Genomic DNA, 25,801 nt, shown 5'->3' with positions numbered 1-25,801 from the left:
TTCTTCAGCAGAATTGTCAGAGGAAATCAAACAAATTCCGGAGCAAAGTTTAGCAATTGCGGAAGAATTCTGGAAAATGAGAAACTTGGAGGTATTTTTGAAGGGACCAAGAAGGGACTAATTCCTAATGAAAATATCGGAGGAATTCCTAAATTAATAGCTGAGAGAAACTTTTAATTAAATTGTTGGAAGAGTTTCGGAATTGACGAAGAAATATCTGATAAAAATACCGGAAGAATTTTAAAGAATGTTTCATAAGAATTTCTGTTAAAACTGACGAAGAATTGCCGAAGACACTTTAAAACAATTTACGGGGTGATTTTCTATAGAGAATGACGGAAGAAATCCTTAATAAATTGCCCAAGAAATTTCTGGTTTCTTCTCTAAGAAATCCCTAAAGAAACTGCTGGAAGAGTCTGTTGGTAGAGGAAGAACTCCTAGAGAAATCGCCATAAGAATCCCTTACATAACAATCGGCGGAATTCATGATCGATTTGTCGGATTTCTAGATGTTATAAAATAATTGCAAAAAGTGTGGAAGAATGTGTACTGTGGAATCTCCGGGAAACCATGACTAATGTGTATACTTTATTGAAAATTTCAACAGTAATAGAAAACTAGATGCAAAGCTAAATAGTGTAGGGGAATTGTGGGTAAAATGAACAGGGGGGGGGGGGGGGTAAAATGAACAGGGTGTTGTTTTACAGCAATTAGCGTATTTCTGCATGTTTTAACGATGAGATTCTGTGTGATAACGTAAAACATTATACTTCTGCAGATCTTGAACCTTAAAATTAAATAAACCACTTGATTTTTCACAAATTATGACATGTTTGATCCCATATTCCAATAATGTACTTCCAAAAGATAATAGTCAGTTGAAAAAAAAATAGGTTACGCTTTCAATACAAATTTTAGAACATCTTTAAAACTAGAACAACTTGGGGGTAAAATAAACAGCTGGTTCAAACTTTATCCATTTTTTATGAAATTTTGTGCAAACTCGGTATATTGAAATCTATAGCACATATTTTGACACAACTAGTGCAACAAGTTAAGAAAAAAATAAGTTGCGCCCATAAAATAAGATTTTATCCGAAAAATCGTTTGTTTTAGTACATTTTTTACAAATAATTATTCCAGCACATTCCAAATTATATATCAAAAGTTTCAAAAGTGTAGCATATAAAGTTTGTATTAAATTTGTTGGCCTACACTTGAGTATATCGAAATTATACATTTAAACTTGTTTTTGATCAAATGTTCATTTTACCCCCATCGAATGTTCATTTTACCCACACTATTTTTCATAACTCTGTTTTTTTTTGCGTTTTTTGTAATCAAAAATAATGTAAGAAAAGTGACTTTTTTTATTAATATTTTCTTCCAAAGCTCTTAGAATATATCACCATCTACGATATTACAGGGTGAAAAATAAAGATTTTGTCATATTTCTATTGGAAACGACCACAAACGCTTAGGGTGTTCATATTAGACCCCAATTCCCCTGCTTGGAGCTCTTCTAAAACGGCTATTCACACACCCTAAGCATAATTTTCAATGCCAAAAACGGAAGAAATGTGCAATTGATGAATATTTTGATGACTTTCTTTCAAAGTTTAAAATCTTTCGTAACCTCACCTCACATTTTGTCGCCAATTATCTGAAAATATGCGCCAGCAATTTCTTCAATAAGCTCTACCAAAATATTTCTAAAACTAGTTTTTGACATACATGCACACAACAAAAACACGTGTTTGACGAACAAATTGAGATTTGAATTTAATTACGAAAGGATATGTGCTCCGCTGGGAATCGAACCCATGACTCCCAACTCGCTTGACGGGCGCTTCTTTCCTCCAAGCTACGGTCAAATGGCTTCAACATGGAACTATAGTTACCTATAAATGTCTTCTAGGAGTTTATCCTTTGTCCCAACTTGTAAAGATATGATGACATGATCTCGAAAATGATTGTTGGTGATAAAACAGAAGCGTACTTTTCGTGAATAATCGAAAGTGTTTGATGGTGGCACTTTTAAAATAATGCAAACGACTCTAAGTTACCCCTAAAAACCACAAAGCAAGACATGAAAATTTCTTAACACGTGGTGTACAATCTTTGTCATATTCTGTTCAATTTGGGACAAATCTATGTCGCACTGGATCCATTGTCGCATCAAATGCAGGTTGGGACATTGTCCTTATTGTGCGATGGTTAAAATTTGATTCAGTGCTGGGAAACCTAAACATTCGGAAAAACTGGAGGAACATCGTCAAGACCGACCAAGATGGTGCTCTATACTAAACGCTCGGCACAAGAATAAAGTTACGCTGTAATCATCAAGGTATGTATCAAGGTAGGTCAGGTATAATTTGTCATTTGTATTAGATAGAAAATCGAAAGAAATCTATGAATATTTAAATGAAATTGAGTAGGTATCCATATGTGCTAAGAGCAAGACAACATGACAACGCGAAATAGAGCTTCTATGAATGAAGCGTAAAAATCGAACAGAAGCAAATACAAATAAACAGCACGTGATACGCGTCCAATTTCAGCTCTACTCGTCCGCACTGAGAACTCACTCATTCATGCTTTCATTGATACGCATGCAAAAGGCGCGCAGCGGAAGACGCGCAAATGCCTTCTTCGACCAGATGTTTAATTCGTCCATATACCTACTGACTGGTTGACCGTTGCGTTGCTGCCTTCGATCGGTCGGATGTGTGTGGTCGGCCGGTCGCCTCGACAAACGCAACGCTACGCAAAACGGTTGCTGAAGTGCAACATGTGTGCCTCCGAAGAAACGGGAACAGAGGAAGTAGATACGAAACTGCAGAAAATTGCATTTAATGTTTCGTATGCTCCTATGTTTGTTTTATGTTTGCCGCCTGCTGCAACAACAATCGTGGGATTCTATATACAGATGGGTTTGTTTGATACCTTTTAAGAGATAAGCAACCCGATTTTTAATAATAAGCGAAATTGTGGTGTAATTGGAACCAAAATTTGAAAGCTTATTCACCATCGTACACATGCGTCGTGGATTGCATACATTTGGGGTATATTGAGCTTTAGTTCTGTTGTATGATCACGTATGCGAATTCGCTATATTCAAGTCAAATACGCATTGTGTCATCCCATGAAAAATAAGCAGGGCAACGAAGTCCAATATTTATTTTTCTTCTACGCTCAATATAATTAAGAAAGATTTATTTGAGAAAATGCTTCTCTTTTCACTGTTTCTCATGTCTCTCGGATACGAGGAAGATAATGAGAATTCCAGATCCCGTTGAAAGCCAAAATTCAAGGTCTCTTTCGAAATAGACCAGTTGCCCAGTTGTCTCGGAAGTCGAAACCCCGTGCAATCATAAAGCGTTCTGGGAAAGTTTTCTAGTTCACGTCCTGCCGAGTAGCGTTGATTTTATGAATGAAGCGTTTTTCTATGTTAGAGAAAATCGGTTTCGATCCGCCGCGACAGATACCCAACATCATACACCAGTTTACCGCCTCGAATGCAACGGTCGATTAGTAACTGCCTTCAACCGTGGCGGAATCAACTCATTTCGGTCTCTTCTTTCCCTATAGGCGCGCGGGAATGAAATCGGTAACGGAAGATGGCTAATTACTCTGCTCGTAATTTATCGCGATTGCACTTCGATTGTACACGTGCCGCCACACGCCTTTTCCGAAAAACCACGGACCATAAGCTGTACATTTATCATCACCTCTCAAGTGGTTGTCGCAAGGTGCTTCAGTTTCGAATCCTCCGACTTAGCACGCGAAAAGGGTGTAGCTTTTCGAAAGGACAACTGTTCCGTTCCAACATGTGCACCGAGTGCAGAGCATCGTCGAGTGTGTCCTCCTTCGTTGGCAGCAGGGTGTCTTTCCCTTTTGGGTCAAATTTCTAGGGATAGAAAATAAATACACAAGTTGTGTGTTGCTTTCACTGATGCGGGTGAAATATTTGGCATTTCCTCCACGGGTAAAGAAAATAAACAAATTGTGTTATGTTCATGTCGAGAACCACCAGAAGGTAATAAATTAGATTATTAGACTCTCTTTCTTTTTAAGGACTGTTAAAAAATCTACAAGTATCAGAAAATATAATCTTCAAACTTATTTTACGACATGCGCTCCAACAAAAACTTATAGCAAATCAATAACACAGCGTAACAAAAATTAACTTTTTGTCTGTCTCAAGAGCAAACTTATGTGTCTCCGAAGAATTTTGGGCCGCTGAATCCGAATCCGGGCTCAGATTTTCTCAGATTTACGTCACAATTTTGAGCTATACCTCAATTTATAGGGCAAAATATGCGATTTTGGGCTTTTTTGACTGCAGGCCATTAAGCAAGGAAATATTTTTTTAAGCAATCAAAAGGTTAATTGGTTAATTAACATCTAAATTAACGACTCATGCCAAATATTTCGTTTTACCAAATAGAATTTGATAGTTTTAAGCGATTTATGTTAGGTACGATATTTCCCATACAAGTCATCCTCCAAAAGTTGCATGCAAGTTTTCATACTAACATAAAATGCTTAAATCTATCAAATTTGATTAGGTAAAATAAAATATTTTGCATGAGTCGTTAATTTAGATGTTAATTGACCAATTAACCTTTTGATTGCTTAAAAAAATATTTCCTTGCTTAATGGCTTGCAGTCAAAAAAGCCCAAAATCGCATATTTTGCCCTATAAATTGAGGTATAGCTCAAAATTGTGACGTGTTAGAGCAAATCTGAGGCCGGATTCGGATTCAGCGGCCCAAAATCCTTCGGAGACACATAAGTTTGCTCTTGAGACAAAAAAAGTTGCGCTGTGTAATATGATTTGTATTCACGTTTTGATATTAGGGGTACTCACTAAACAGATTAAATTGCTGCGTAAGCCATGATTTTCTGCTTATTTGAAATGTTTCATGATTTTGCGAATGAAATAATCAAAGATTGCCTTGGTGATCGCGACATTTAATCAGTTTAATCAGCTTACGCTGTTAAGTGAATCCCCCTATTATTTTATTTTGATTATACTTCATCTCAAATTTTGATTTATTATACAGATAGGTACTCTTCGATATAACGGACACATTCTACGGGCCCCGTATCATCAATACCAATTTTTCAAAGTTGTATTATGGCATATTTGAAATTTTTATCACATTCTACATTACTTTTGTCATCCAAAAATGTATTCGACATGATATTAGTGTGCCAATAAATATAAATTGAATGACGATTAAGATTAACATTAAAATCGTGATTTTAAGTCGTTTAGGCACACTTTTCATCCAAACTATCGTAGTTTAAACACCAACACATTGATTTTTCAAAAGTCTTCCATCATTTGTAGATAAATGTTTGTAGATTTTTTAGCATAAAAAGATTTTTAATCGGAAGACTTTACAACTCTGAAATATGGCTGATCATAGTATGGGTTTTTATTGCGTTGTAACGTCACGAAAAATCAACATTTTTAAATTTTATTCAAATACGGAAAACGTTACAAATATGAAATTTTGTATGCTCTTTGTACTCGAAAAGATCTTTCAAATGAGACTAAAAAAAAGAAAATCGGTTCACGGAAGCCTGAGTTTCACCTGGTTGAAGTTTGCGTTGTAACGTCACGAAAAAAAGTTCTGTGGAAAAGACCAAATCTTTCTGGCTTGGACGGCTTCTGAATTGGACAAACGTAGTTCTATTCTCAAAACAGTTTCGTTCTCGTTGTGTATGAGCTCTTTTTCGAGATATCGTTTATAAATTGCGTATCATTGCCGGTTAATAAACTACGTAGACTTTTGAAGGACGGGGGAGATGGTGTTTGGCCGAAATCTACGATGTAATTGTACTGCGATATTGTGAAATTTTTTAATAATAATCTAATACCACTCAAACCGAAAATTTCTGTGATATAAGTGGCCAGTGGCCAGTCAAAATTTGAGAATTTTTGATATATTTCATAAAAAGTTACGGCTTGTTAAATATGTTTTGGGTAATTAATAAAATTGGCATGCTTTTGAAAATTGAATGAAGCAACCATCTTTCCAATTAATCACGATCCTGAGATAAGTAAAACTAAAAATGTGTATGCCCTCTAGCGCCTCCTAGTGGAAGGATTTGAAATCATACGGCCCATCAATTGAAAGTTCTTGACCAGCCTAACAATTTTGTCGAGGACACCAACTGTTTAAATTTTAGGATCTTGAAATATATGGGATGGATATTACGTCAGTGTTAGTTCTATTTTCGATATAACAAGAATCACCGACAAACAGACGTAACACCTACGAAATTGAAACTCATATGTATCAAGGGACTCTAATTACTTAGACTTTAGACTTTTAGAATGTTGATGTCTTTGGAAAAGTTGTTTATCTTGTCAAGAATTTTCAGTTTAAAAGCCGTTTGGTTTAAGTTTCTAACTGGTAGTTGAAATTTTGAAAAATAATGCACTTTATATTTATTCAAAAAAATATTCAACATGTTGTAACTTCTTATAAAGTGCCCAAAGGTTTTTTTAAAAAAATAGTTTCTCAACTAATCAAAATTTGTTGAGAACTTTTTGAGAAATTCTAAACTATTGTAAACTTTTAATAAGCGTCGCCCAGTGTGTCTGAATCTCACATCCAAAAGTAAATCAGCTGTAAGTTTTTGACTTATCGAACAATTTTGTCAAAGACACTAACTCTTTAAGTAATTAAGACTCTGACATATATAGGATGGATTTTTTTTGTCAGAATTAGGTCGATTTGTCTCTGGAATCACAGAAATTGATGCCCCTAAGAGGTATGCAGATCCTCAGGTATGTCTTTCGTTCAATAACTGCTCGCACATCTTAATTGAATCAATGACATTGCATAACTTATTGAAAAAGTGTTTAATTAGACGGCGTGATTAGTTTTATGCTGCAAAATCTAAATCAGGCCAAACATTTCAATAGGTCCTATCTGCATTTGAGAGGCTCTCTTTGTTTACTTTCTCTTTCAATTTTTGCAATGTAATGGTACACTTTTCAACTACTTTTGCAGTTCAAATCAAAAGACGATTGTTTTGACCATCGTTCAATGCAAGGAGACAATCATAATTCAAATAAACAGCTGAGATATTAACAAAAGAGAGAGAAACCAAAGAGATCCTCTCTTCTGCAGATAGGACCTTTAGACATGTTTGGCCTGAAATATCTGGCGGTGCGAAGTATTGAATATCAACGGTTTAGTCTTTGGGACAATATTAGATGAATATGGGTGGTACTAGGCCGAAGATGGGTACCATTAACCTTCATGAAGGAGTTTTCATACTGCTGGTAGCAATAACTTGGCCCTCTGAGCCATTTATCACATAACGGATTTTTAATAGAATAAAGTTGCTCTTGAAGCAGTAAAAATAATGCAATAATATATTCACAAATTCGGGTAAATTTGTCTGATTATTCTGATTCAAAAATTATGTGCATTTTCGTAACGTTACAACGCGAGCAGAACCCTGTTTGAAACTGAAGGGGCGTTGTAACGTCACGAAATGTAAAAGTCGAATATTCAAAAAACGAATCCGAAATGTATATGTTTTATTTCACCGCATTGAAGAACAAACCAATAAATTTCAATGGTGGGAGAAATTTTCAGTTTAAAATAAAAATCCGAGCAAATTTTTCAAGATGTTGGTTGCGCGGTAGAGGGGGTCGAATTCTAGCGCGTTGTAACGTCACGCTATAAATACGCATTTTAAACAAGTTTTTCTAATGAAAACTAAATGTTAAACAGGTCAAACATATCGGAAATTTTACAAGGAATCTGAATATCATAAAATATTTTGAGGTTTACAGTCGTTTTTTTATGAATTAAAGTGAAAAATCTGACTACGAATGCGTAGAAACGTTGTAACGTCACGGTAGAATGTGCCTTATCTCGACGGCGTGATGTGTTATATGTTGAAATATTTAAATATCTGGCGGTGCAAAATAATGGATCTCAGCGCGCTAGTCTTTGGAACAAAACTAGAAGAATATGGGTGATACTAAACCAAAGATGGGTGCCGGTGTCATTAACCTTCATGAAGGAGTATACATACTATTGATAGCAATAACTTGGCTCTCCGAGCCATTTATCACAAAACGGATTTTCAATAGAAAAAAGTTCCCCTTGAAGCAGTGAAGATAATGCAATGATATATTCACAAATTCGGGTAAATTTGGCTGATTATTCTGATTCTAACATGATGTGCATTTTCGTGACGTTACAACGCGAGCAGAACCCTGTTTGAAACTGAACGGGCGTTGTAACGTCACGAAATGTAAAAGTCAATTATTCAAAAACAAATCCGAAATTTAAATGTTTTATTCCATTGAATTGAAGAACAAATCAATAAATTTCAATGGTGGAAAAAAAATTCAGAATATCATAAAAATACGAGCAGATTTTTTAAGATGTTGGTAGCGCGTTAGAGAGGGTCGGATTCTGGCGCGTTGTAACGTCACGCTACAAATACGCATTTTGAACACGTTTTTCTAATAAAAACTAAATGTTGAACAGGTCAAATATATCAGAAATTTTACAAGGAATCCGAATATGAAAAAATATTTTGCGGTTTACGCTTGTTTTTATGAGTTATAGAGGAAAATTTGACTACGAATGCGTCAAAACGTTGTAACGTCACGGTAGAATGTGTCAACGTACAAAAAAATCTCTTTGTACGTTATATCGAAGTGTACGTTATATCGATACAGAGAAAAATTTATATTTTTTATGCTATTATTGATGTATTCGACGTGAAATTAATCCCGATTAATGATTTCAGTGAAATTCACAAAACAATGAAAAACATGAGTTTTCATGAAAAACTTATTTCGTTTTTTGTGCTTCGATATAACGTACATTTTTCTTCACTAATTTTTTCCCCAAATTGCGCTAATTTTGAGTAAATAGGCTAATGCTGCAACAAAACATTGATTTGAGTGATTTCGTAGTTTGTCTGAAAGTTGTTCCTGGGAAATAAAAAAATGTCAATGTTGTACGTTATATCGAAGCAAAATGTACGTTATGTTATATCGAATTCGCTATATCGAGGGTACGTTATATCGAAGAATACCTGTATTGGTGCAATTAGACCAGAATACTTCTCGTTTTCTTCTTTTGTCGCAGTGCTCATTCATTTGTCAAGGGGGGGAACATTTAGGCAACATCATAACACTCATCGGGTTTTTTTGAGAAATTTTCTCGGTAACTCAGATTTTGAGGTCCCGGTGACCTAAAACTTAAATTTCGCCAATTAGGGGTCTGTGTCAATTGGCGAATTAAAATTAATTTTTACTTAAATTTGACAGTTCAACACTTAAACTTGACAGTTTTCCTAAGGAAATAATTATCGAACTGTCAAGTTTAAGTGAAAATTAATTTTAATTCGCCAATTGACACAGACCCTAGGTATTGTTGTCTCCTCTCAAAATGCTACAATCCGACCATTTTTTTTCGATGGGGCTGGGGAGATATCTGGTTTGGTAAAGCGTCATTACTCCACATGATTAGCTAGCAAATGTTCGAAGGAGATACAAGAGCTACCGAGACGATTCTCGAGCAGGGATGGGATCATTCATTTGCAATCACTTACATCCACTTGCTGTTAATTCGCTTTAGAAACCCCGTAGCAAAAATCAATGTATGGAACACTTTTTCATTTTTGTTTTACCTGAAACATTGTAGAACACTGTACTAGCGTAACAACAATAATTCAGTCAACAGAAGGCAACAAACGCAACTCTCGGCGTGAATGTAATTTGTAATGTAATGTAATCACGACTTTGGTATGAGTGTGCGACCCTAATGTTATTCGACAAACTTTCAGATAAAACTACAAGATTAAATTCATCGAGACATTGTTTTTTGAAAGCATGCTTCTGAACTGAGATAATAGCAAGTGAATGTAACTCTCTGCAAATGAATGGTCCCATCCCTGCTCGAGTTCAAGGTAGAGAAAACTATTTGATGCTGGCAAAAGATCATTAGAATAAAATTAGAATAAGTGAGAAGTTAGTGAAAGAAGCTGAACATTAAAAATCATAGTCACGTGCTTCAGCCCCAGGTCCGCGATCTATGCTTGAAGACTCGGGAGTGAAGAAGCAGAGCAATAGATGAGTATGTGACTCTCTACGAGCTGCAGGAGGGTAAGGAGTCGGACTTGTCGAAGCTTTGAGGGTACCGTCTTAGTACACGTACCCAAGAAGCTGAGGAAGAAAGACTCGACCACGTTCAATAGTGGTTTCGCAGCGCGTCGACACGAACACTGATGCAAATCTACTGGTTGAAAATATGCCTATTTGATTTTGCCGCAACCAGTAACCCAGGTAATGTTCGTGTAATACAACGTGTACGTACACGCAACACCACTAAAAGCAGAAACCACTACACTGAGGTAAAAAAACTTAGAAAGAGCATAGGATCCCCATAAGATTTGGTGACACTGCGATTATTGTTGAAAACCATAAATTTTACTTATGATTAAGAAGGCTAAATTTTTATATCCAGACATTTACCAAAATCATAAGTTTTGCTTAGGAATATAATTGGTTCAAAGCTATAACTATCGTATGTTTGCTCTTATTGAAATCAACTACTGAAACTTATAGAAATTAATATTGGTAATTATGATTGTCATGTCGCAAGCAAAATGATGTCCGTATTCATATATTGTGGATTTATTAATGAAATAATTCTGCTCCAACTAATGTCATTTGTCTTGAATTACCGCGTAGGGGGATTAGGGGCATAATGGACACCCGGGGCGAAATGGACACCCCTGTTTTTGCCGAAACCGTTGACTTTAATTTAAAACTTTTAATGCATAAGTGTAAAGGAACAAGTCATTGTTCTATTTTTCAAAAATACCATTTATATTGCTCCAAAATAATCTAAATATCATTGAAATTGAAATTCGCATTTTACGTTTTACACAGTGTATTCTGTGCAAACTCGCCTTTGGCGCACTCAAATCGACACCGATCTGGCTTAATTGTTGCTGTTCTTTTTTGTGCTGTGATTGTTAAGAGTTTAATCTTGCCTAGTTTGGGTAGTGGCTAGGATAGCTCAGATCAATCTTCAGCACAAAAGAACATCAACGATCAATCTTTGTAGACTTATGCAAAATGGTACAGCCCAAGTGGCGTTAGTCCAAGAACCTTACTTTCGTAAGGGGAATTTCTATCTAGGAAACCTTGTGAATCCGGTATTTGCTACTTTCAGTAAAAATGAAATGGCAAACTCACGTGTCATGCCTCGAGCATGTGTGCTTGTCAACAACGCAATCGTTGCTACACTTATCTCTGAACTAACTACCAGAGATGTATGTGCTATCACAATCGATGTATCTGTTGGAAACCTCAACAGGAAATACGTTTATTGTTCGGTTTATTTACCGCATGATGAACCATCCCCTACGGATGCTTTCAAGCAAGTCATTGGATATTGCACTTCAAAAGGCCTTCCGCTAATTGTTGGTAGTGATGCTATTGCGCATTGCGCACTTAAAAGTGCGACGAGGAAGTGCGGAATGTCAAATAAAAGTGCGATTTGGAGTCAGATCGTTTCGGTGTCTTCACCGCACTTATTTATTAGCTCATGGTGAATAAGTGCGGTGAAGACACCGAAACGATTTGATGCAATATCGCACTTTTATTTAAGATTCCGCACTCTGTCGCAGTCCAGTTAGCAATGCAATAAACTATAATGCTCACCATATAATCTGGGGCAGCTCAGACATCAATTTGAGAGGCTCCAGTTCGATGGAATACTTAAGTAGTACAGATCTTGGATTACTTAACATAGGCAACCGCTCAACCTTCATGGTATCTGGTAGAGAGGAAGTGTTAGACATAACGCTTTGCTCTAGTAGAATTAGTCATGAGCTGACCAATTGGCATGTGTCAGATGAAGAACCTTTATCTGACCATCGCCACATCTTGCTTGAACATGTGAATGTTAGTTCGCAAACTTTGCGTTTCAGGAATCCCCGGTCAACCAACTGGGATCTCTTTACCGATTTGGTTGCAGCCAAATTTCATGGATACTCACCATCAATTGACACTCCAAGTGATTTAGATGATGCCGTTGATACTACAACGGCCTTTATCATGGAAGCTTTTGAAGAAGCCTGCCCTCTGCGGTCTGTGAAGATCACAAGAGGAACCCCTTGGAGGAACTCTGATCTGGCGAAACTCAGGTAACAATGTATAAAGAGTTGGAACAGACGACGTTCGGCTGGTTCGGAGGCTTTCAGGTCGGCTCGCAAGGCCTACAGGAAAGCTCTCCGGTCTGCTGAACGATCCGGCTGGAAAAACCTTTGTACAAATGTTTCCAGTTTGAGTGAAGTCAGTCGGTTAAATAAAATCCTTGCGAAATCTAAGGATTTCCGAGTGAACGAACTTCGTTTGCCAAATGGCGATCTGACTTCCTCTGATGAGGAAGTTCTGGAATGCTTATACAGCACACACTTCCCTGGATGTGCGGATATTACATCTTCGGATGAACCTGATGTCTTTTCTTGTAGTTACGATTCCCTGGCTTCGGCTCGGAGTATTGTAACTATAGAATCGATTGAGTGGGCACTTAATAGCTTTGCTCCTTTCAAAGCTCCTGGGGCATATGGGATTTATCCTATTTTGCTTCAGAAGGGATTTGATTATTTCAAACATGTTTTGAAAAAAAAACTACTTGTTTGCAGTTTTGCTACAGGGTATATTCCCAAATCCTGGCGGGATATTACTGTAAAGTTTATTCCAAAAGTGGGTCGTGCGTCGTATGAAGAAGCAAAGAGTTTCAGACCTATCAGTTTGACCTCTTTTCTTCTGAAATGCTTAGAACGCATTGTGGATCATCACATCCGTGATGTTCATCTGGCCAACGTGCCTCTTCATGTGAACCAACATGCCTACCAATCTGGTAAGTCCACTGTTACTCTTTTACACAAGGTTGTTTACGATATCGAGAAAGCATTCGCTCAAAAGCAGTCTTGTCTGGGTGTTTTCTTAGATATCGAGGGTGCCTTTGACAACGTGCCTTTCGATGCCTTATTGGAAGCCGCACGGAATCATGGTATATCTCCAATGATTTCCAATTGAATTCATCAAATGCTCAAAAACCGATATCTCTTCTCGACATTGCGTCTAGCAGGGATTAGGAAATTGAGTGTTCGTGGATGCCCCCAAGGGGGAGTCTTGTCACCACTTTTGTGGAATCTCGTAGCAGATACGCTATTGAGGCAACTCAATAATAGCGGTTTTCCTACTTATGGTTTTGCCGACGACTACCTAGCATTGTTAGTCGGTATGCGTATCACCACCCTTTTCGACCTGATGCAAAGCGCCCTTCAGGTAGTTGAGGGTTGGTGTCGCCAATATGGCCTTTCGGTTAATCCGAGTAAAATATCTATTGTTCTTTTTACGGAAAGGCGAAACCGTAATGGCGTTCGACCTTTGCGTCTCTTTGATTCTGATTTTGATCGATGTGACTGAACAGGTAAAGTACGTTGGAGTTATTAATGATTCCAAGCTTTCCTGGGCATCGCATATTGAGTTATGAATCAAGAAAGCCTGTATGGCCTTCGGCAATGCCGGCGAACCTTTGGTACAACTTGGAGTCTAAAACCCAAGTATATCAAATGGATCTACACAACTGTTGTTCGGCCAATATTGGCTTATGGATGTCTTGTGTGGTGGCAAAAGGGCGAAATGAGAACGGTCCAATCAAAGTTAGGCCATCTCCAAAGGGTGTGCTTAATGGCGATGTCTGGAGCGTTCTCTTCAACTCCCACGGCAGCGCTCGAAGTTCTCTTTGACGTTGCTCCACTACACATTCATCTCAAACAAGAAGCACTTTCTTGCACTTACCGTCTACGGGTACTCGATCAACTAGAGGAAACTCCTGTGAACCGCACATCAACACACACCTCGTTGTTTCCACTTTTGGTGAATTGGGACAAAATTGTCCTTGCTCCAAGTGATCTTACCATTGCTTGTGATTTTCCATATAGGACATTTTCCATGAAATTCCCGTCCCGGGAAGAGTGGACATCTGGATATCTGAAAAGAAGTACTTCAGACGGCATCGTATGTTACACTGATGGCTCCCTTCTCGAAGGTCGAGCAGGTGCTGGTATGGTGTTTATTCTCGTGAGCTAAGGCTGCATCAGTCTTATTCACGTGGTAGACACTGCACCGTTTTTCAGGCCGAAATCTTTGCTCTTATGTGTGGAGTGCAATCAGCACTTCAGCAGCACGTAATGGGCAAAGTAATATACTTCTGTTCAGATAGCCAGGCTGCTATTAAAGCACTTGCTTCGGCCAACTCCAGGTCGAAGATAGTTATCGCTTGTCGAGTTCAAATCGAGGAGCTGAATTCAGCAAACGCTGTTCACCTTGTATGGGTACCTGGCCATTCTTCTATCGCCGGAAATGAATTGGCTGATGAGTTAGCTCGCACTGGAGCATCACATGACTTCATTGGTCCTGAGCCAGCTATTCCGGTATCCAAGTATTGGGTGAAGCTTCAGATTGACACCTGGGCTGCCACTCAGCACAAACAATACTGGAATAGTTTGGAGTCATGTCGTCAAACAAAATTGTATTGTACTGAGCCATCTCTAGGGGTGGCAAAGTATCTAACAAATCTGTCAAAGCAGAATTGCAGCATGCTGGTCAAAGCATTGACTGACCACTGCCGACTCAGTTATCACACGGCGAATATTCGGCAAGCTGATTCATTTGCCTGTGATAGCTGTGAATCCGATTATGGAACTTCGTATCATTTAATATGTAACTGTCCAGTTTTTGCGCAATTGCGTTTCCGAGTACTCGGGAAACACTTATTAAGTGAAACTGACTTCAGAAACCTGAATCTTCAGGACGTTCTGTTGTTCTTGACCCGCTGTGGTAAAGAGCTATAGGCTCTCTTTACGCTTTATGCATTATCACAGTGCCCTTCTCAGGGCGCTGTTCGAACCCATTGTGGCACGCTTATGCGTTATTACAGTGTCCTTTTCAGGACGCTATGTGAACCCATTGTGGTACGCTTTTGCGAGTATGACGATCCTATTCCCTTACCTGTCCTTTCCCATGTCCTATCCTTTTTCCTGCCCTTCTCCGTCAGGTAAATGATGAATAGGCTCGTGTTCATGGCGATGGCACAAATTTCCCGAATGGAGGAGAACGTGCCTCTAGAGCCGACCTACTGATACCTGATACCTGAAGTCAACATTTACATTTTGAACCAGTCTGCATTTACATTTTGAAGCTTGACTGAATGCCTACTATGATTGACCTTTTTCTACACCAACGTTCTTTACAATTCACATCTCTACTACTTAATTTATTTGATGATATAGTTTCTTGAACAGGAGCATTATAAATTCATTTAACGTGAAGATATGACGAAGCCAGACATAGAATTTTCAAGAGCACAAATCTGAAGAACCGAACATCGGTTTGCGCTGAAAAGTTGATCGATTGGTTACCCGCTGGTGGTGACCAATCGATCAACTTTTCAGTGCAAACCGAAATTCGGTTCTTCAGATTTGTGCTCTTGAAAATTCCAGGTGTGGCTTCGTCATATATTCACCTTAATATTATATTTCACTATATCTCATGATCTCTCATGAAAATTTCTCGAAATACTTTGAAGCAGAATTTCGCGAAGTGTTTAAGCTAACACTTGTCGAAAACATTACACAAAACATCAATAATTTCTCCTCAACTACACCGTGTCCAATAAGTTCTTATACAAAATACAAATTTCGAAAATATTATTTTATTTTACATCTGTAACTAATATTTTCAAAATGAATGCATGCATTGAAGGGCCACATAATACTGATTAAATAAAGCATACGGTTTAGAGTAACTTTATTTTCTATTAGTTGTAATAGTCCTAGCAGTACACTTCCGTTTTGTGATATCTGTTAGCTCCGGCACGCAAGAATAATGCTCGAAAAGTTTTTTATTCTACGGTAGCTAAATAGAGCCCATAAGTTAAATTTTGAGTTTTTATCCCAAGTATTGTACTAAATGAATATACTAAGGATAAAACAATACAGTTTTAGTGATGTTATGGTAAGAAATTTGCAAGTATACTCAACTTGGGCTGATTTCCTTGAAAATGACCGTCATATTCAAGATAAACATCATAAAACATAAATTTTGGACAAAATTTACCACAATAGGGATACAAGCATGTTTTAGAAGTGATAATGGTGTGAATAAACACAATAAGATGCAGCCATGCTTCTTTAACACAACAAATGTCATTAAATCAGGAAAATGAATATTTTTGTTTAATATACGTTTCATTTTGTACAAAATAAAATGGCTTCGTACTTCACCAATACAGAGTCGCATATTTTCTCTCTTCTGGTTATACAGTGATAGACATTCGTTTAGCCGAGGCTAAAAAATTTTCAAAAAAATGTCAGGAAACTCATACAAAAGATGTTATGATAAAACTTTTTTATCGTAGTGATAGTATATCTAGTACTGTTTTATAAAAATGCGATACATCATACTTACATATACACTGAAACAAAAACGAGGGTAAAAACCCTTCAAATGTCATTTTTTGCCTAGACATTCGTTTAGCCGAATTGATTTTTTTTAGAATTCCATAATAAAAAACTAACAAATTTCGAAAAATATCCAATAAAGTCATTTTGTATGATGACCTGCATTATAGATCGACTTGTAAATCATGAATTAGGTCGTTTTTGGAAGTGTTGCCATATTAATTTTGCATGCATCTCATATAAATATGTCATATTATTGTAAATGTTTCCAAATTGAGATTTGATGTAGTTTTTTTTTATCGGAAGTGTTTCAAAAGAATGAAATGAAAGTTTCATGACCAAAGCAGGTTGAAAATTTACGAAAAACAATGTTTTTAACAGAAAAATATAACGCAAACCATCAAAAATACACGTATCTATGTATTGTTTTGATGAAATATTATGGTTTCACTTGCATAAATCACAGCGATTACTACTATTACGTCTACTAATAGCTCCCAATACCTTCCAGACTGTATTCTGGCTGAAATAACATACATTGGACGGCTCATATTTCGAGAAATGGCACTGAAAGTATTCAAATTTCTAGCATGAACTACTTGTTTCATAATTTATACATTCTTTTCAAATAAATCATGTTTAAAATGAATGTGGTTCACAACTAAGACTCATTTATAATATATTTCTCCAGATTGAATGAAATAAGCCAGTTGTTTGACCATATCTTGCATTTTTGTATGAGCATCTGCTTTTAAATAAACAGGGTACAACAATTCTGACACTACTTGCAGTTCTTTCACTTAATAGACTTCTAACTTATTTAATTATGCTAGTATCAAACAGGTATACTCCACAGGCATTAGGGCACGTCTTTATTTCAATGCAGAACTATTTATTTTAGCTTTTATCAATCCCATTTTAAAGTTTAAACAACCAAAAACTAGTATACTTAATTTTTTCATGACATTTTATGTAATAATTTGAACATTTCTAACAATAATTCTGTGCCATATTTTCAAAACTGCTAATCTAGCTTACGTTTGAGTGTTTACAGAAATCATTTTTCTTAAATAAATTTGTTTATCGTCGCTTCTCCTTATCAGGACATATTTTATAATATTTCTCTGAATTTCACAAATAAATAAATTTTTAAGGTCAATTATCTTGCTAACACGTCATAAACTAAATGCCTTGGAGTATATCCTCGAAATATATTCTCGAAATTGCAAAAAAAAACTATTGAAAACCAATTTTTCATTTACCTCGGCTAAACGAATGTCTAGGCAAAAATGACATTTGAAGGGTTTTTACCCTCGTTTTTGTTTCAGTGTATATGCAAGTGTGATGTATCACATTTTTATAAAACAGTACTAGATATACTATCACTACGATAAAAAAGATTTATCATAAAATCTTTTGTATGGGTTTCCTGACACTTTTTTTGGTCTCGGCTAAACGAATGTCTATCACTGTAGTTGCTGCTAGCAATGGTGAGGACAGGAACCTAATTTGTTTCAACTGAGGCTTTCCACGGACCAGCACGAATCCATTTTAATCGATGTTTTTAATTTACTTGATATTTTTGTATACTATTCCTTTTCATGTGAGAAACCATTTTTTCATATCAAAAGTTCATATTTTGTCTCGACTAACTTTCAAATAGGGCCTATGAAAAAATGGAATACAAGCAAATAAAAAATTATAACACGGAAACGGCTTGTTCGATCGGAAAGGTGTCTTCAGCAAAGTTGTAGAATAATATATGGCGGCTCTCAGAAAAATACACATTGAAAAATTTATTTAGTTTTTCTTCTGAAAAAAACTGAATTTTGTTACAAAAAATTAAATATCTCAAAAAGTTATTTTTTTACCTTCGTGTTTTTTTGTGAGAATAAAGTTCATTCTGTTAGCTATCATCTGTAAAATTTTTATAGTGGTAAAAAAATGTACAAAAAAGTTACGGCACTTTGAACATTTTTGGTTGCGTGTTTTTTAGAGTGCATGACGAATTTCCCGCAAACTAGATTTTGGGGTTGGCAGCACCCTCTCAGATTTCAATGGAATTGTGTAGGTATGAAGACTATGTACTTTAAAGCAACGTTGCATACTTTGTTGTTTTTTTTTTTAATTTATCTACACTAATATTTGAAAAGGGCTTAAGTTTTTGACTATTTTATTTATACCAATATAACTTAAAAATAACATGACCTGCAAAAAAGTGTGGTATGTGTGACTTTAAGGAATTTGTGTAAACTTTCAAGTAAAAAATTGAAATATTGAAAAAAAAACGATCACGCTAAAAAAAGTTAAAAAATAAATTGAAGTCAATTTGGAATACATGCCCATTTGCGAAATTAAATTAATCCTATTTCGGAGAACCAAACCCCACACCAACCAATAAGAATAGAATTCAAAATGGATCAAAGTAATTAAATTGCTATTATCTAAATCTAACCCAACACAAAATGTTTTTTTTTAGTCAAACCAATTTTTGGGTATTTTTATACGTGGATTTTCACATATTGATATTGAACATAGCTTTACATGTTTCAATTATAAATCTATCCAATACAAAGAATATAATTTAGGATTCTCTTTTGAACCAGAACACCAGATCTGTTACACAGAAATTCAGAACATCAACCAGAAGTCGAATTTCAACTTAAAAGTTTTCTTATTCATAAGAGAATAAAATAAATACTTTGCATTAGATAGACTTGTGATTTAAACATATGGAGCTATGTTTAATTTAATATCTGTAAAAAACGCCCTGGATAAAATCTTTTGTTTTCTACCGAAGAGAAACACGCAAAATGATGACATGAAGTATTTGTTGTTAGAAACCGTCCATTAAAGACGTAGCATTTTAGAGGAAGTTTATGATATTGCTAGGAGCCTTCTATTAGGTATAGGAGAATATACTTTAAGAGGGGAGGAGCTGTCAAAAATGTTCTACTAATGCTACCGTGATTTCGAATGCAGCGATATGGTCAAACTCAAACATTACAGAATCCTTGAAAAAGGTCCAATAAGGACCGAAACGTCGGGTTAAGAAAACATATAGTTCTTTTTGATTGACCAAATTAGACTGAATTGCCAATTAAAGATATCATCCAACGTACAGTCCATCACCCAAAGAAAGTCAAACTCAAAGCAATAAACAAGTACGACCACGATTCTGATCAGTCAACGAGATTGAAACTTTTACTACAAATCATTTTATTGCAATAGGTAAATATCATTTAAAATAAAAAAAATCAATAATTTTGCTTTCGGGATGAAATTGATCAGTAAATGAAATACCTTTGCATGTGCCAAAAATATGTTTTCCACCTGAATTAACAACCCCAGAATGCGAAATGCTGCGCAAAAGTTTAACGAGTTTTCTCAATTTTTAATTATTCAAGTTTTAAATTTAATAAATTTCATGAAAACGCCTTAAAGTATGCACTTTTCATACTGAAAAAGTGATTACTTCCGAAAAGTGCAATTTTATGTATAAATTTGAATATTTATAAAATTTTTGATTATGAAATCGTGTTTAGCAAATACTTGGCAGCTAAAAGCATCCATTCGAATATTCATTACATGTGCGATACAGCCACGGTAACAAAAGTTTGAAAGGGTATTTGAGGTTCGCCAAACACGCAATTACGGAAAATATTGAATTTAATACAGAAATATGTGACTAATTGACTGTAAAACATGTAACTCATCATTCAATAATCCTTTAGCCGGATGATGGTCATTTTCTACAAATTGTTTTAAGTTTAAAGCAATATTTTTAACAAATGAACATGACCCTCACGTCGATCAATTTCACCCCACTGATCAGTTTCACCCGAAATCACGGTACCTCAGAAATGCTTTTCTTCAAAAGTGCGCATCTTGCGATATATGGCAAAATTTTCAATAATTACAAAAATGTCATGTTTTGCAAATTGAAATAATTTTTCTTATTTGCATTTTTTTTTACTTTTAAAGCGTATTGACATTTTTAAATGTTATGAAAGTTCACATGATTATCTAAAAATCACCCATACATAACTTTTTTGTAGGTAATGTCATTTTTAAGTTAAATTGAGTAAAAACCGGTCAAATACTTTAGACCTTTTCAAATATTAGTCTAGGTAAATAAAAAAAAACAACGTATGCAATCTTGCTTTAAAATACGTCTTTAAAGCTAAGAAATTCCATCGGATTCTGAGACAGTTTTGCCAAACCCCTACGGCGAGTTTGCGTGAATTCGTCATACACTCTAAAAAACACACAACCGAAAATGTTCAAAGTGCCATAACTTTTTTGTACATTTTTTACCATTATGAAATTTCTACAGATGGTAGCTAACAGAATGAACTTTATTCTCACAAAATATCACGAAGGTAAAAAAATAACTTTTTGAGATATTTAATTTTTAGTAACAAAATTCAGTTTTTTTAGAAGAAAAACTAAATAAATTTTTCAATGTGTATTTTTCTGAGAGCCACCATTTATTAATCTACAACTTTGCCGAAGACAGTTTTCCGATCAAACAACCAACCAAACCATTTTTTCATAGGCCCTATTTGAAAGTTAGTCGAGACTCAATAAAAAGTTTTAATATGAAAAAATAGTTATTTATATTGATTAGAACAGCTGTGCAAAATTTTATGCAAATCAAAAATGCAAAATTAAAAAAATGGATTTTTTTCGTGCTGCTTCGTGGAAAGCCTCAACTTAAAACCATTACCTGCTAGAATGTGACGAAATGTCTATGAAATGACATGCGTGCCAGCTGAAATAGACTTGCGACACATAAGCGATCAGCAGAGAAGAATAAAGGACAGGTAATACCAAAACATATACTGTATTTGTTCAGTGTTAGTTGGCCTTTTGATAAATAAATTTATTTTTAAAATCCTAATTACAGATGTGAAGTGAATTCAATTTGATTTTGTATGAGAACTTATTGGACACGGTGTAAGTAAAAGTATTTTCATCAGAAATCTCAGTATTGTAAAAGTTACCCCAGTTTGTCTCTTGTATTAAAAAATATCAAAACTGCTTTCGATGCCTTCTGTCTGCAGATGATACAGATCTTGATACCTACTACTACTATTCAATAAACGTATTTTATTTGGGTCAGTTTCATTTGTCATAAATATGATAGAGACATTAGTTACATTCACTAGAAGTAAACATTTAATTAGATTTGATTCCAAACATAATAAAGAAGCTGAACAAACAGGAAAATATCAACCTAACACGCAATGTTATTCTAAAACACTATGTAACCCAATACGACAACCATAGCAAGGCAACTTCATTGCAACGATGTGTTGACAGTGTTAAAAAATGAAAAAAAAAAAAACGAAAACATCCCTGATACTTCCCATTTGGCCAAGTAACGAGCGACTAGGCTATATACGAAGATCCCTCCTTAAAATAGCATTATCATCTCTGACAGAGTCCCCATCGCCACGCTGATTGCATGTTTTTCGTTCGAGCTCGAAGAAATAACGATTGCTAATTAATATGATAATTATCGCGTCCGGAATGGGCGAAACTGCGGCCATTATAAATTTCAAATAAATTCACAAACTTATATGATATTTTCTTCTGAGGCCAGCTTCCGAAACAAAGCTGGCAAAGTTTAAGCGGCAATAAATTAATCCATCGTCAAAGTGCTTCTCGGTTGAACAAGGAAAAAAAGTCTTACTCATGTGCTCGAGATCATCACAGCGAGAAGCAGCGAAAAAGAAACGCCTACTCGAACAGCGCGCTTGACGCTGATTGGTTAATCTTTCTCCCGCTTATGCTGTGCTTGATGCAGTACAGACTCTTTGTTACTTCAGTCGGATGGACTTCTCTGCTGATGAAGCGATCAGTACTCATAGAGCATACTTTTCACTATTCGTTCGTTGTACTTGGACAATATCGGTTGCACTGTTCTGGTTCTGGTACTTGTAAACGCGTGTTTCAGAATAAGCAATGTTTACGCCGTTTTGTAAACTGGAAACACGTGATCATTACGTTCCTGCCACTACACCGGAATACCAGGCGATCGGTGTTCCCTTGGAGGGAAGTCAAACGGATGGATCTTACTACGATACCTGTGCAATATCGGGCAGTTTTGAGCGAGTTGGTGGCATTTACAATAACGCTTACTGTTCTAAAAGTGTGCCTTACTATGGTAGTGATTTGTTTCCGAATCATTGGATTATAAGTGTGCCACAAACCTCGTCAGGATACCCCGAATCTCAGCATTTCGTTGGTTCATCAGAAGATCGCAGATATTCGGCAGTTCCAGTATCATCTCAATATACATACGAATCTAATTGTGTTCCACATGCTCCTGGTAGTGAATTGAATTTGTGCCATTATAATGCTAATGAGTATCAAGAATCGACCGTTGTATGTGCAAACGACAAATGCTCATTGGATGGCTTCGATGGCACGGTGTTCAATGGATCGAACGATGTTACACCTGGATACAGTGAAACTTACATCAACAGGGTCATTGATAGTGAATCGCGTTGCAGTGGTGAACCGGAAGTGGCAGATAATTGCGGTTTCCTACAGGATTCTGGCAGTAATGTGGAGCGCTTCGGCTTAGAAAATGAAAGCGATGGCATGCGATCTTCATCTATTGGAGGTAATAAGGGTTTGAAAATGAGTGTAACAATCAATAAAGCCGCTAGATGATACAAAACTAAAGCTTACTTTAAAAAAAATATATAGAATGGTGACCTGATTTTCTCAGCCTTTTTTGAGCAAAGAAAATGAAAGTGTGTATCAATCAGCATTGCCATTTGATTTGAATAGGTCGTAAGTTTGCTGTGATTCCTATGGCGCTGTCCATAAACTACGTAGACTTTTTTTTGGCCATCTCAGAATCCCCCCTCCCCCCTCGTAGACTATTGTTCATACAAAATTTTTGAAGTTTGTATGGAGCGTAGACTTTGGCCAGACCCCCCCGTCCCCCCTAAGAGTCTACGTAGTTTATGGACAGGCCCTATGCAGATTCGACCTATTCAAAGCAAAAGCCGGAATTGATGTCTTTTGGCATCATATATAATTGTTTTATTTATTTACATCAACAGACATCTTATGCCCCAATGATGACCCCTTTTAACTAATACAAAAATGTAAATACTAAAAACAAAAACTACATTTGAAATACAAGACAAAAAAGCAACAAAAATGCGAAAAAGAAAAGATCAAATAACAAAAACATTTAAAATCAAAGCTCGTTATTGTTTGTAAAATATCTGCGGTTTATCTAGCGCATCGTTAGGCGGGACATGCCAAATAACGTAACAAAAAATCTCGCGTAACTATTGAAAATGGCCAAATATACTATTTTTTTTAATGAGCCATTTTACGAGACGTTTCGGATCAGCTGATCGCTAATTTCATGAATGAAAATTTGACAGTAGGTCGCGCCCAAGCCCGTGAGTGTTAATATCAATATCAACACTGTTGTCGTTCCGTAAAATAGACTATTGAATTTAGTCCTAATACGGAAAAATGTTAAACGTGCTTCTTTTTTTTCGAAGGACTCCTCCAGGCATACTTGGGAGGCGTTTATAAACCACGTAGATTTTCAGGGGGGAGAAAATGGGGTCCGGCCAAAGTCTAGGCTTCACACAAATTTTTGTATAAATTTTTGTATGTATGAACCAAAGTATACGAGGGAGGGGATGGTGAATGTTCTGAGGCGACCAAAATAAGGTCTACGTAGCTTATCATTTGCCCCTTGCTGAGATTGCAACACGAATTTATGCGGTAGATTTCTTGCTGAGATTGCTTCAGAAGTTGCTGCCGCCATTCTTCCATGTTTGTACTGGAATTCTTCCGGAGATTTTTTATAAGAATCACTTCAGATATGTCCCTGAGAATTTCCAACTATTCCTCCAGTGATACCTCAAGATGTATTTCTTGGAATTTCTTCAGAATGTCCTGTTGAGATTCCTCCAGAAAGTCTTGATTGTATTCTTGTACGACTTTCCTATACTGCCGTGAATCGCATATCAGTACCATGTTTGTTAGATTTCCTATGCATATAGGACAAGTATGGGATTCACGGCAGTGTAGAGATGTATCATGCAATTTCTGTGAGGATTTCTCCAATAATTCCTCCTAGAATTCTATGGATTCATCCTGGAATTAATCTAAGGATTTTACTAGGGATTCTTTCAGAATTCTTAGGTGGAATTCCTGCAAAGCACAGAGTGCATAAATTTCTCAAGATATTTTACCGGGAATTTATCCAGGGATTCCTCCGGAGATCTCTGAAGAGAGTTTGCAAAAAAAAAAAAACATATGGATTGAGACTTCCTTCACCATTTCACCAGAAACAATTTATCTCAGGGGATTTCTCCAGGATTCCTCTACAGATTTCCCTATAGGGCTTCTTCTAACTAAGAATTTCTCGGAGATTCCTCTTGGGATTCTTCCAGAATTTCCTCGTGGTATTCCTACAGGAATATCTATTGAACTTTTTTTTCCGGAGTTCATCCAGAGATTTCTCCAGAAATTTCATCTGGATCCTAACAAGGACTTCTTCACAGATTTCAATAGACATTTCTCTAGTGATTCATTAAGGAAACTCTCCATGATTTTTCTCTAGGGATACCTGTAGGCGTTTCTTCGGAGGATGCAATAGGGGTTTCTTATTCAAGACATTCAATATCCTGGAACTCACTACTAGAGGTTTCTACATAAATTAATTGCGGGATTCTATCAGGAATTCCTGTAGGTCCTGTAGTTCCTCGGATAATTTCTCCACGAATTAGGATTTCTCCAGTGATACCTTTTGGGGGTTTGAGAGGTTTCTCTAGGGATTCTTTCACAGAGAAGCCTTCAAAGAATTTGTCAGGAATATATCTATGAATTGCTCCAGGGATTCTCTTGGGAATTGTGCTCACTGCTGTGATAAACGCGCTTTCCCGTTACTGGCGTAACCACGCTATTGACACGCCTATACTTATAGCATGGAGTGACAGTAGTGACATTACGGACAAACGTCATAAAATCCCGCACTCTAAAAAGTCTTCACGTCCAATTGACGTAAAAAATCACGTAGACCTGCGTTTTCACTCTTTAGGCTGCATTCACATGATTCATGTAAAACTCACCTGAGGTCACGCCAAATTCACGTATATTTCATGTAGCAGTGACCTGATTTATCAGGTATGCAAAAATAAATGAGTGATTTCGCATTGTGAGTGGCCAACATGGCGTCGGTTTGTTTAACTTAGCCATCGCGAAATCACAA

The 25,801-nt window shown here is 36.3% G+C and overlaps 1 protein-coding gene across 1 annotated transcript; it reads left to right on the top strand.

Moving 5' to 3' along the window:
• The first annotated feature begins 21,991 nt into the window (after positions 1-21,991).
• Positions 21,992-23,226, top strand: LOC115267169 (uncharacterized). The gene has a single exon (XM_062853353.1). The coding sequence runs from the start codon at positions 22,513-22,515 to the stop codon at positions 23,224-23,226; it is 714 nt and encodes a 237-aa protein (XP_062709337.1). The 5' UTR covers positions 21,992-22,512.
• The last annotated feature ends 2,575 nt before the right edge of the window (positions 23,227-25,801 follow it).

Source organism: Aedes albopictus, chromosome 1 (genome assembly GCF_035046485.1).
Source record: "Aedes albopictus strain Foshan chromosome 1, AalbF5, whole genome shotgun sequence".
NCBI classification, from domain to species: domain Eukaryota; kingdom Metazoa; phylum Arthropoda; class Insecta; order Diptera; family Culicidae; genus Aedes; species Aedes albopictus.
This window is presented reverse-complemented; position numbering and strand designations above follow the sequence as displayed.